The 13,676-nt window shown below is 38.6% G+C and overlaps 1 protein-coding gene across 2 annotated transcripts in view; it reads right to left on the bottom strand.

Moving 5' to 3' along the window:
* svep1 (sushi, von Willebrand factor type A, EGF and pentraxin domain containing 1) overlaps positions 1–13,676 on the bottom strand; it is a gene marked incomplete in the record, with an annotated part of 133,423 nt that overhangs the window by 80,604 nt on the left and 39,143 nt on the right. For both annotated transcript variants that reach the window (XM_014021032.1, XM_014021033.1), the window contains 2 exon segments: positions 8,536–8,712; positions 11,902–12,157. In XM_014021032.1, coding sequence (XP_013876486.1) covers positions 8,536–8,712; positions 11,902–12,157 — 433 coding nt within the window.

Consider the following 13,676-nt stretch of genomic DNA (forward strand, 5'->3'; position numbering starts at 1 on the left):
ACATCAAACAGCCATCTTCCAACCTATTCTGCTGCTATAAGTTACTTTTCCCCCTCTCCTCCTGCCTCGCACTTTCCATGTAGCATCAATTATGCTAATGCTAGCTGTCACGTTCTCTCGTCCTGGCCACACCTCCGCTCTCTAACCCCCCTTCCTCTACCCACACCCCCTCCCCTACCCACTTTGATGCATTTTTCAAATTTCGCCTTGGGGCGGAGTTATCTTTTCACGGGGGGGTAAGTTACACTTTAAATATTACACAACGATTTTAGAAAAACATTTCTTTTGGATCTCCTTCCTTACACGCCTACAGCCCCTCTGAMTGGATCAAACCTAATATACAGCATGATATATACTGCTGAAACATGCTAAAATAAATAAAAGTAACAAATAAGGTTTTCTTTCAACTTGGCATTTTGTAMAAGTACTTGTAAAAATGCAGGTATCAAGCCTGATATCGGGACACCACTACTCTTGTCTGTAAGTTCTCTACATAAGATGATCTTAATCTAAAACTCAAAAGGTGATATGCATTCGTTCAAGGAACAACAGGCTTKTAATTTGTCTAGTCTTCCTTTTTTCCACATGGTAGCATCTGCATTTCAACTTTTCAAATATTTAGAGGCTCACTGGTGTAGAACTTCTTGATTATGCGGTATGTGCTGCCTCAGGTGTTATAAACAGACTCTGCACTATTGCCTGGTATTTGTCAGACCCTTGAAAGTGGCTTATATACATGCATGCAAGCACACCAATAACCTGTGGCTGTTTCCGTTTCATCTGTGCGGTATCTAAGTCGGCATAAGCAGGAATTAGCGTGACAGTCCGAAGCAACATGAGCTGCAGAGTGTCCAGCACTCAGACGTTGATAACCAGTGACATGTCAAGATTCTCTGCATTCCTCAGAGTTCACCAAAACAGTTATKATTAAACTGATTTCTTTGTTTTGGTTTTGACTACGCTTTGGAGATTTCAGCAGGAGGTGAAGGTCAAAGAGAGGGGAACCAAACAGGAAAAGAAATGGTTGCCACATCCCTTTAACTTCAACACTTTTTTTATAAACCTCAACAGTTAACATTATTCAGTGTATGTCAGGGCTTCCCCTCCACAAGTCTTTCAGTCCTCAACAAGACCACACATATTCAGAGCACAGACAATAGGYGTCTTGTCTTACACAACAAACAGTCCAGACCATCCACAGTAAGGTGGATGTATTTATGTTCAAGATCAAGTCGGGGTTTGCTGCTGCCACGCGTCTCCTCCAGGGATCAAGAGGCTTAGGCCAACTTGATTTTGTAAACACCGTGCAGTTTAGTGTCATCGCCAAGGAAATGTTTGACAGCAATAACAACATTTCAGTCAACAGTCAATATCCGGGAAATTAGAGGGCAAGTCATCTAAATATCTTGACAATCTTGACAATTGCACACATCCGCCCATAAATATCGTGAATACCCAGAGGGAAATGTAACTGACCTCAGAACTTGGAAAAAGAAAAAAAGTTTGACAAACACAAATCTTTATTTGAGGTCAGTTTATTGGCTTCTCCTAATGCTTTCAAACCATATTTACCATTTTATCTGGACAACTTTTCAAAGCACAGTTGTAGTCTTTTACATTGATCAAACAATATCTATAGACATAACTTTTTCTTGAGAAAATTTTTTGTTTCATTTATTCCATTTGTTTGAATCAATATTGTGTATCTATTTTGATTGAATATAATATTGGTATGCTCTGAAATGCTTTGCATGTTCTTTGTATAAAAACATTGGTGTTTTTAACATTTATTTTATTTTATCTTTATTTAACCAGGCAAATCCCACTGAGATAACAGATCTATTTTGCAAGAGAAGGCCTGAGCCTGAAGGAAACCTATTGTACATTTTGGATCTGTGTGAGGAAACCAGAGTACCTGGAGAAAATCCACACAATCACCAGGAGAACATGCAAACTCTGCACAGAAACCCCAGGTCTAAACCAGGGATTGAATCCAGGACTTTCTTGCTGTGAGGCATCGGTGTTAACCACTGATCCATCGTATGGCTAGGTATAGATAGATGTGTATTAGATTTAATAGATGTGTAGATAAAGTATTCTATATTGATCACTATGGAACTAGCAAAAGCATTTAAATTGTTTTATATGAAGTTAGCATTTCTTAACGTTAACTGAGTGCTTCTAAAAAACCAGAGGTTAGAAAGTTAACAGGTTTTTATGTGACCCAACATCAGYTATGTTTGCATATGGAAGCATGAAACACCTTATTATTTAAAACATGCCATAAACCATAGAGCAATTCAGGCTGACAGCAAGATAGCTCTGAATTAACATAAGAGATAAAGCTGAATTTGTAAAAATATTTTTTAAAGTTGTAAATCGTTAGCTATGAGTGATGACTGCCAACTGCACACATGAAGTCACTTTATGTTCTGGGAGCAGCAGTTTATCTGTTTGGGTCACTGCAGCCCAGGTTGTGGTYGTTACAGAGAGATGGTGAGTTTGATCTCTGGCGCTGTTTAAATATTCTTTCCAGTCATGTCTAAACATAGACATTTATTTGAAGTTGAAATTTTCACTGTTAGACCAAATTTACCTCAATTTACTCTAGAAGTTTATGAACTTTTTAGATTGTTTCAGGTCTTTAAATGCTAAAACAAAAAAAGTTAAGTGGGATGCATGATTTAAGACATCACAGAATTAAAAATGTTACAAAACTCAAAACAAACATATGCTTATAAGTCAACTTGAAAAAAATGTTCTACCTCTTTTCTTCTGATTTACTGCTTTGTTTTTTCCTTTCTGTCCTTTTTTACCCCTCATTTGCTCTCCGTCTCTGTTCATCTCCAGCAGAACAAGCTTTCACTGGCACCATTCTGACAAAGACCAGAGCTCCTGTCATTCTCTCGAGCTACAGGAGAGGCTGATAAGTCAGAATGTGTGGCAGGAGGAGAACATGTTACCCTTCTACACACCCTCTAACTCCATCTATCCACCAGCCCATTCCTGTGCTGATCCTTGATACAGATACTGAGAGATTGTGTTTGGTATTTGAAGAGAGACAACAATGTCCAGTTGGAGTAAGCCAAACTATGCGGGAACTAGGGTCATCATTCCTTTCTATCTGCTGGGATTCCAGTCATGTTTTGTCAAAGAGGCTGTTTCCCTTGGCTGCTGACAGATTCATAAACAGCACTGCTGTGGACTAAAGGGATCTGGATACAGTCTCCAACTGAGACTTTATGCCAATGATAATAATAACCCACTGAAGTTTAGTGTTTGATCCTGTTATTTTTAGTTGTGCATAAAACCTACGCAAACAATTTAGCTGAACAATAAGAGCAAAGTACACAATAAACCTGCCTGATGCAGCACAGATCATCAAGCTTTTGCAAACTGAAAAATCTCCAAAACCTGGATGAACAAACCATCAGCATCTGTCTCACTCTACAACTCTATTCACTTAATACACATTATTATGATCTTAATTTATGTAACCAATAACATATAGCTTGTTTTACCAAAAATATTCATGCAAGTCTTTTAAGCGGGGTTAAGTCGAGTATTCATTGGTAGTCAGTATCTTACTTGCAGCAGACAGAAATCGGGACTGTTGCAGAGAGAAATTCTGCTGAAATGGACAAATTAACAGTTTGGATGGATGGATGGATGGATGGATGGATGGATAAAACAATACTTTGTTCCACATTGATATATCAATTAAATTATTAATGATTCACTTTAATGGAGGCAAAATTAAAATGTCAACCCATAATCATCATCATATGCTCAGTGTGGATCAATCATATGTCCATCTAAAACAATGATTGTGTTAGATGGACATACTGTATGACATTGTATCATATCGATCACAAACTTGTGAATTGAATTAAAATCGTATCATGACAGATTTGGGGATAGAGAAATATCTTATCGTCATCCAAATAAATCTATTCTATATATCTAATATTGTATTGAGATAGACAGACAGACAGACAGACAGACAGACAGACAGACAGACAGACAGACAGACAGACAGACAGACAGACAGACAGACAGACAGACAGACAGACAGACAGACAGACRGACAGACAGACAGACATCTTTCTTGATTATAAACGCCTCTCTTTCAGATCTAATTGCTTTTGGGGACACTATTATTTAACACTCCTTTTAACTTATCAGCAGTTAATACATTTTGCAGTCAAAACACATACAGGGCTGTTTCACATCAATTAGCTTCAGCTGCACATGATGAAAAGTTCCTAAGCTTGCCAATGTCTTCCAATCATCATCCACACATTTCTGCCTCGGCCGAAGCACTGAGTGCATATGTCAGCTCTGCAACATGAGGGGATAACTTCAGACAAATCAAGAAGACTACCCACACCCCTTGTGAGATCTCCCTACACGAGTGTTTAAGAGTCAGACAGAGAAAGAAGTGCAAAGTTGTGGTTGAAGCGCATTGCTGAGTCCTTCCTTCCTTCCTTCCTGCTCACCCAACTCTTAAATTGTTCTCTGCTGGTAATTAAACTATTAAAACGGATTAATAAGCAAGCATGGCTTTAAACTTGACAGCTGATATGAATTAAGAAAGCATGTGTTCTGGCCTGGTGACCCTAGTGCCGTCCTCTTTGACTCTCACTTTGGGAGCCTTGTTTTCGTTTGCAGACTTTCAAACTGTTTGAATTTTTCCAATTTCCCTTTTTCTGAAATGTCTCTTTTTTCATTTTCTCGGCTAGTTTTTTAACTCAGAGTTCAAAAACTAAGCATTAGGAAAATAAGGACATTACAACACTACCCACTCAGGACATTTTAGATATGTAAAAGAGATTATTGATCAGATTTCTGTGATTTCCTCGTCTAGGGAGAGCACTCGGGGGAAGTTGGCCTGAAGTCCTTTAAATCTCTCTCACATTTCCTCTGCAGGATGACTGAGCTGACAGAGGTTTAAAACATCAGCTACTTTCTGTAAACACAGACAGGCAGACAAACTCACATCACACATCTGTTCGTTGCTTTGCTCTCCAACAATCACGGACATTGTTAATCCTCTGCAAGTCTGGTGACTGCCCATTCAGTAAAAATASCACATTAACCCTTAACCTTACACTGACATGACGAAGACCACCTGCACTGAGCTGTGGCATTACATAGTGAACTTTTAACAAATTTAACGAACCAAAAAATAGGCATTCAGAAGACAAATGTTGTATAATTAGAAAGCTGGCAGGTGGTTTAACTTGATTTTCCACAGGGCTAAATTAAATGTCAGTAATGCAGTGGAGTAGAGGAAAATAACTACACAGCCACAAGTTTTATTAATTTGTGGTGGGACCCATTCAAAGAACTAAATGCTGACTTTAAGGGATTTATTTCACTACAAAATGTGCTGAATTCTCCGTGTCCTTTTAACAAGAATATTATTCACATTTCTGATAAAAAAATTGTGATTTTTTTTTTAAACTGGCTCTTCTTAAGTAACACGACGAGTGTCGATTAAAAAAATGATTCTACCTAAAATATATTAAAGGTTTAGGAAGAGATAAGAATTTAAGAAAACATAAGATGTCAAGTAAAGTTTAAAGATGAGAAAAGTTTTTGTAAAGTTATTCTTGACCTATAAGAGTTTCTATCATTCATGATTTTCAGTAGGCTAAACAAAAATCTGATCCTGAACTAAAAAGTTACTTTGATCATTTTGCAAAGGTTATATTTTAATCTGTACACATTGATAATGTTGGATATTTTGTGAATGATTAGCTGCACACTTTTTTGTTATACATTGGTATCAGTTGTAATCATTTAAATCTCTTTAAACAGAGAATCAACACGTCTCTATTTAGTTTTAGTGGTTGTTTCTAGAACTTACTTCCATGTTTATGATATCATATCCAGGGTGGGACTTGACTCTGGATGAAGGTTTTTTTTATTATTATGTGTAGTTCGCCCTATGTTGGAGATTTCAGGAAGTGGATCAGATCTGAGTTATGTGTGGTAACTTTGCACATCTGTAAATAAACATTCAAGTCTTAGAACTGAATATATCTCCTGGGTATAGCTTGATCGCTCATTTGAACATGATCGTTCACACCCATAAGGGGATTATCTCATTTTGGTTTAATTTGTCAGAACAGATGAGCCAATATTGGACCCAATGTGAGGGCACACACAAATTTTATGAAGGTCCTGGCCACAAAAGACCGACCACATCAACGGAGGATTGTTGTGTTGGGTGCAAAGCTTCACAGAACCTCATGGCATCCATACTAGCCTATTTAACTTTCTACAACACCCTCTGCATTCATCTATGAAGAACTGACATCAGCTGGATCAGGTTGTTTTTTAATTATTTTTTAAATAGCTGACACTGTCAGGTGTTAAAAGGTCACAACATACCTTCAATGTTCCAATCTCATATTAGTGAAAATTAGTGGTGTTCCGATCGATCGGCCACCGATCGATATCGGCCGATTTTCGTGAAAAAGTACGGGATCGACATTTTCGATAAATGCCTTCCATTGCCAATCACAAAAGCTGATAATCTGGCAGAGGCTGATAATCTAGCAGAGGCTGTGTGTGTGTGCAGCACTCAGTGTAGTGTCTCCATCCCACTTTCACCCTGCTCCCGACCTCCCGTGCACTGGAAGAAATTGCGCAGGTGCGTAGAGGGAGCAGATCTTTCTGTGAGAGTGATGCAAAGTTTGCAAACTGCAAGACGTGCAACAAAAAATACATCATGGAGGAAGTATGGTAAAATCCTTCAACACAGCAAACTTAATACGGCATTTAAAGAACAAGCACTTGGTGGAGTATGATGAGTTTTCAAGGCTTGCAGCAGAGAATGAAAAGATACGCGGAGCAGCATCAGTCAGACAGCAGTTAGCACAGCCCACACTTGCCAACACTTGTACGACCGAGACAATCACTCCATCTGATCAGTATCGGTGATCGGCAGTGATCGACACTCATAGGTGATCAGTATCGGAATCGGCAGAATAAAACCTGTTTGGAGCATCTCAGTGAAAATCATTGAACAATACACTTGAAACAATACAAACCTGTTTTAACTGGACACTAGGTGGCTGATTTTCAGAACTATGTGGAGGTAGATGAGAAGCTGATCTTTTCTACGTCTCGGTCGAWCTCTGATCTCTCAAAATTAAGGAATCGGTTCTGATGAATCGGCCACTCGATTTATCGGTGCACCCCTAGTCTGCATATGAATTTTTTTTAAACAATCCATTTAAATAATTAAATATTTCAAGAAAATGGTTGGGACCACTGATGTAAAACTTAAGACAGCACGGACAACGCAACGGACCAGTCCTTTCAACGTGAAGAAACACAGCATCACTACGCCTTGCATGAACTTCAGGGGACCCTGAAGGCACAGCACGAGTGGCATCCAGCATTGAGACAGCACCCTGGTACAGTCTTTCAACAAGAGGTTCCTGCATCATGTTAATGTCCTCCCATGGCCAGACAGGTTTTCTGATCCAATCAAAGGTAAGAAATCAGCTTAAATATCAGATACAACTCAGTGCCACTTAACTGGATCTTGAGGGTCAATTGCAATAGAGAGAATACAACTGTATGACTTCATTTTGCATCAAATTGTCACTTCTATCAGACTCAGGGAACACCACACCCTACTGACACAGTGTTACCATACAGCCAGCTCTGTTACCTGTAAATTTAATAATCACTGCACATCACAGTTTCATCTCATTACCACAACTTTCTCTGGGTGCTTATCATACTTTGTATGTATGTAAAAACAGATAAGATTTTGCACAAAAGCACAAATCAATGCAACTTTGACCACTACTTTCATCTAAAAGGATGTGTTTAGAACCATAAAATAATAGTTCTCTAATCCTTTGCACCATAAATAAGTACCAGTAAGAAACAGAAACCTAAAAGCCAGAGCACTCTGGCAGGAGATAAAACAAATTCTTCGGTCTTCAAATGGAAATGTATGAAATATAAGTGGGAAGTGAAGTAAAAACAACCACAGTTTAAGGTAGTAAATTTTGAAATGACAGCGGCTTTTAAGTACACGAAGATACCAAAGAAACGTGATTTAAAAGAGGACGTGTGTCTTACTGGGAGTTCGAGAGTTAAAAGGTGAACAACTGCAAAAGTAGCCCTAAACTCACAAAAACACATCAGCGTCTCACCTCTCTGACTCTTTTGGCACTTTGTTGGAAGTGATCTGTTCTTGTAGACATCTTACCCTTATTTAAACAGACAGGCTGCTTATTTAACATCCACACTTAATAAGATCAGCAGGAACTTCAGGCCATAATCCTAATGTGAAGACTAAAATACAAACAAAGGGCTCTAAAGCAACACATGGTGCACATGAAGGTTTTGTGTTACTTATAAAAATGTGTAGCATGATCTTTCAAAGTACTTCTACATGAAAAATAAGGATWTTTGTTGCTATAATTTAAAAGCTCTTTGATAGGGGGTGTAAAAAGGAAAGAATTAGGTGATTATGGCTTTGTGAACTGAGGTAAAACTACCTACCAGTGCATTCGTGCTTCAGACCCTTTCCGTAGTACCCCTTCTCACAGATGCAGTCATACTGCCCAGTGTGAGTACCACACTTACAGCTGGCCATCACATCGCAGCAGTCCTTACCCGCCTCACACAGAGAGGAGCAGCGTGACAAATCGTCCTGGATGTAGCTGCCTGTGGGCAGATCTGAGGATAAAAACAAGTAAAGGTTAATATACAGTATATGAGATTTATTAAACCATCATTTTGGAAATCAGATAAACTACAATCAGCTTTGATAAAAAGTAGATTTTTTGAGTTTCTTTTGGCACAATTTTAAAAGTACACAATGAAAGTCCTGAAACACTCCCAAAATTACGTTTTTTTTAAAGGAAACCAAAATTACAGACAAAAAAATATTGTACCAGTTGGACAAAATCTGGTTTTAGGAGCAGAAATGCTGACAGAAATGTTTGACTCAAATTCTGCTGTTTTCATCAGTTATGAAGGTAAATCTTACAAAAACACACAAATTTTATTTTTAAAAAGAACTTTTGCAAAGCTTGCGCCAGAGCAAACAATTCCCAATAAAAAAACCCAAAATGAAATAAGAACACTGGCAGTGCTGTGAGCAGCTAAAATGGGAATGTAACTTGGATTTGAGCCGGGGGGCAAACTTGTCTTTGATTCTGCTGCCATGCCCAAAACATAAATTAAGATTTACTTCAAGAAACGGCTTTCTTAATTTGTTTATTGCAACGGCAGAAAGGCTGAGAGGGCTACAATTTCTCTGGCATAGGTTCATAATTCATGTGGCTCCGTGTCTTAAAACATGAATGTTTGCCTCAAAGAATAGAGGCTGAGTTGATGGGATTGAGAGCGCTGGATTTCATTTTTGCAAATTAGCCACATCTAAAATTTTAGACAAATGAACATCTAGTAGCTCTGAGCTCATGTACGTCATTTATAGCTCACTATAAACTTAATGTATTAACTGTGACACTTTCTTAATGTTTTAAACTAGTGGTGTCCCAGTATCGGGCTGGATACCAGCCTTTTTACAAGTACACATACAAAATGCCCAATACTCTGAATCGAAAACAATATCAATACTGTGATGCTGGTATTGATGATACGCCTTTAAATGTGTTACAGTTTACACTTCAAGTGAAAAGTTTCAGTTCCATGTTTAAGAAATTTAAACAAGCTGAAAGAAAATCTTGTTGGTATTTTTTATTTATTTTAGCATGTTTCAACAATATATCATGTTGTGTATACATGATTTGATCCAGTCAGAGGAGCTGTAGGTCTATAATTAAGGAGAAATAAAAGTATAAAAGAAATTGCATTTTTAAAGTCATTGTGTAATATTTGAGTTGTAATCCAGCAAGTACTCGGTACGGAYGAGTAACCAAACTGAAGTACAAATACTCGGTTCAATGAGAAAAACTGGCATGAGACATCTCTAGTTTAAACCCTTCAAGGAATCCTTCTTTCAACCAAATTTTGTAAAGTTTTTGTCCACTGTGAGAAAATGGCTTTACTTTTTTCAAGTATGGAAGTTGGCAGCACAAACAGTAAAAAGCATGAGAAATGTATGTTGTCTAATTTTCTATGAATTATTACCATCTTCCTTTTAAATAAACACTGAATCTTTGCAGGTCAAAACTGTGGTGAATTAAAACTGCTTTGGGTCAAACGATGATGGGAGAGTTGGGACTTCAAAGGCTCGGTCAAAAAGACATATTGACTTTATTTTCTATTTGCCAAAACATTAGATACATTTTGACCAAAATAATTTGTGAATGTGTGAACTACAAGGTTCCCTTGAACTATAGCTTATTTAATTTTTACTAAAGACCAAATTATTGCAAAGAAGAGGCAAATTGGTCTAATGAATGTGACTAATCAATGTCTCTTCTTACTGCAGTGCCAGAGGTGAAAGGCTGACTAAAGTACACAGAGCAGAGAAAGGATGAAGGATTGTTTCAGCTGCATTTACTCATACACTCACCGGCCACTTTATTAGGTACACCACGCTAGTAACAGGTTGGACCCCCTTTTGCCTTCAGAACTGCCTCAATTCTTCGTGGCATAGATTCAACAAGGTGCTGGAAGTATTCCTCAGAGATTTTGGTCCATACTGACATGATGGCATCACACAGTTGCCGCAGATTTGTCGGCTGCACATCCATGATGCGAATCTCCCGTTCCACCACATCCCAAAGATGCTCTATTGGATTGAGATCTGGTGACTGTGGAGGCCATTTGAGTACAGTGAACTCATTGTCATGTTCAAGAAACCAGTCTGAGATGATTCCAGCTTTATGACATGGCGCATTATCCTGCTGAAAGTAGCCATCAGATGTTGGGTACATTGTGGTCATAAAGGGATGGACATGGTCAGCAACAATACTCAGGTAGGCTGTGGCGTTGCAATGATGCTCAATTGGTACCAAGGGGCCCAAAGAGTGCCAAGAAAAGATTCCCCACACCATGACACCACCACCACCAGCCTGAACCGTTGATACAAGGCAGGATGGATCCATGCTTTCATGTTGTTGACGCCAAATTCTGACCCTACCATCCGAATGTCGCAGCAGAAATCGAGACTCATCAGACCAGGCAACGTTTTTCCAATCTTCTCTTGTCCAATTTCGATGAGCTTGTGCAAATTGTAGCCTCAGTTTCCTGTTCTTAGCTGAAAGGAGTGGCACCCAGTGTGGTCTTCTGCTGCTGAAGCCCATCTGCCTCAAAGTTCGACGTATTGTGCRTTCAGAGATGCTCTTCTGCCTACCTCGGTTGTAACGGGTGGTTATTTGAGTCACTGTTGCCTTTCTATCAGCTCGAACCAGTCTGCCCATTCTCCTCTGACCTCTGGCATCAACAAGGCATTTCCGCCCACAGGACTGCCGCTCACTGGATGTTTTTTCTTTTTCGGACCATTCTCTGTAAACCCTAGAGATGGTTGTGCGTGAAAATCCCAGTAGATCAGCAGTTTCTGAAATACTCAGACCAGCCCTTCTGGCACCAACAACCATGCCACGTTCAAAGGCACTCAAATCACCTTTCTTCCCCATACTGATGCTCGGTTTGAACTGCAGGAGATTGTCTTGACCATGTCTACATGTCTAAATGCACTGAGTTGCCGCCATGTGATTGGCTGATTAGAAATTAAGTGTTAACGAGCAGTTGGACAGGTGTACCTAATAAAGTGGCCGGTGAATGTAATCTGGCATGGTGAGTATTTCTAACAGTTATTTATCTTTTCTCTGCTTTCACTTGCAATTTGGAGAGTAAATCTTTTGAAAAGAAATCACAGACGTTTAATAAAATTGTGCTAACACACTGATAAATATCACATCTACTCCAGTAATCTCGCTCACTCGTTCTCACCTTCATGCAGGGCGTGACGAGCCAGAGCCTCAAACTCAACAAAGTTGTGCACCAGGTAGCAGTGTTGGTCTTTAGGGTGGGAGGCCATGTCATGGAGCTCCCTGATGTTTCCCTGCCAGATGCCCAGAGTGAAGATCTCAACGCCTCGCTCCCTCAGAGCTGCCGCCACCGGCCGAGGGTCTCCACCATTAGAGTAACCATCGGTGATGAGGAAAATTACTTTAGTGGCATTACTACGGGACTGACGAAGGATTTGCTGTAAGAGAAGAGAGATATTTATTTATTAATGTGAAAAACTGACAAAAACATAAAAAAATAAAAAATAAGTAGGTCTTCTGGATGGGTTCTTCTTTAGTGAAACGTTTCGTCTCTCCTCCAAAAGACTTCTTCAGTCTGAGTTTCAGGTGAACTCAGCCTTAAAAGCACTGCCTCCACATGGACAAACAGGTTAGTCATATGCAAAAGAGGGCCATCGCCCTTAAAGTTTAAGGTTTTTCGGGTACATCTTTCTGGAATAAGAAAACCCAAACCACATTGGAGAGACAGAAAACAGTAAGCTAATGTTAGCTTTTTGTTGTTGGAAGTGCACTACTGTTGTAGTGTAGTTAAACTCATATGAAAAAAAATAACAGTCGGTGCAAATGATTCACAAAATGATAATCTCATTTGTGTGATGTAATTCCCGGGTCAGTGAACCAGTCAATGAGCAGAAGTAGCTAAAGTCAAATCGAGTCGATTTGCCATAATTTTTGCCGAACTGCCATATGGCCTAATGAAAACAAGCTAAATCCAGGTGAAACCCAGCAGCCCAGACCTTGCAGTGCAAAAAGGCCTTCTGTGACTCAACTTTGGACAAGTGGTCAAAAATTGAAGATTGGATTAAAGATATTCCAAAGACTAAAGCAATATGAAACTGAAAAGCTTCAGGTCCATTCAGCAACTTCTCTGAAGGGTGGGAGGTAAGTTTAGGACCAGAGTTGTAAAGTAACTAAGTACAAATACTTTGTTACTGTACTTAAGTAGAAATTTTTGGTTATATGTACTTTACTTGAGTAATATTTTTCAGCATACTTTTACTTTTACTCATTACATTTTTACACAATTATCTGTACTTTCTACTCACTACATTTTTTGAAAAAAGGTAAGAAGTAGAAAGTCGTTACTCCTATTTTATTCCGAGTTGTTATTACTTAAAAAACTATCCTGATAAATTTTGTCTCCTGGATAGAGAGAATTTAATTGTGATTGGATGAGAAGTATAAAAAATATATACTATTCTGACAACCTATTAGCTTGTACACAACCCATCACAGCTGCACGCCGTTAGAAAAAATATGTTTTGGAGAAGTCACCTCCCAATAAATATCATTTTGGAAAATCTAACTGCTCACTTTTACTCAGTACTTTTACTTTTAATACTTAAGTAGATTTTGTGTCAGAAACGAACTTTTGATACTTAAGTACAAAAAATATCAGATACTTTAAGACTTTTACTCAAGAAATATTTTTAGAGAAGACTTTAACTTTTACCAAAGTATTTTTGTGATAAGATACAGTACTTCTACTTTTACTCAAGTATCACTTTGAGGTACTTTATACCAGTGGTTCCCAAACTTTTTATCTTCTGACCCACAAACTATCCATGGCAAAAACTTGTGACCCCAAATATTACCGGTCTGAGTACACGAACTTCGTTAATAACCCTAAAAACACAGGCTTTTTGACAATCTAAACAGCTTGTAGACAAATGTAAATACTTATTTATACTTATTTTG

The sequence above is a fragment of the Austrofundulus limnaeus genome, unplaced genomic scaffold (assembly GCF_001266775.1).
Source record: "Austrofundulus limnaeus strain Quisiro unplaced genomic scaffold, Austrofundulus_limnaeus-1.0 Scaffold276, whole genome shotgun sequence".
NCBI lineage: Eukaryota > Metazoa > Chordata > Actinopteri > Cyprinodontiformes > Rivulidae > Austrofundulus > Austrofundulus limnaeus.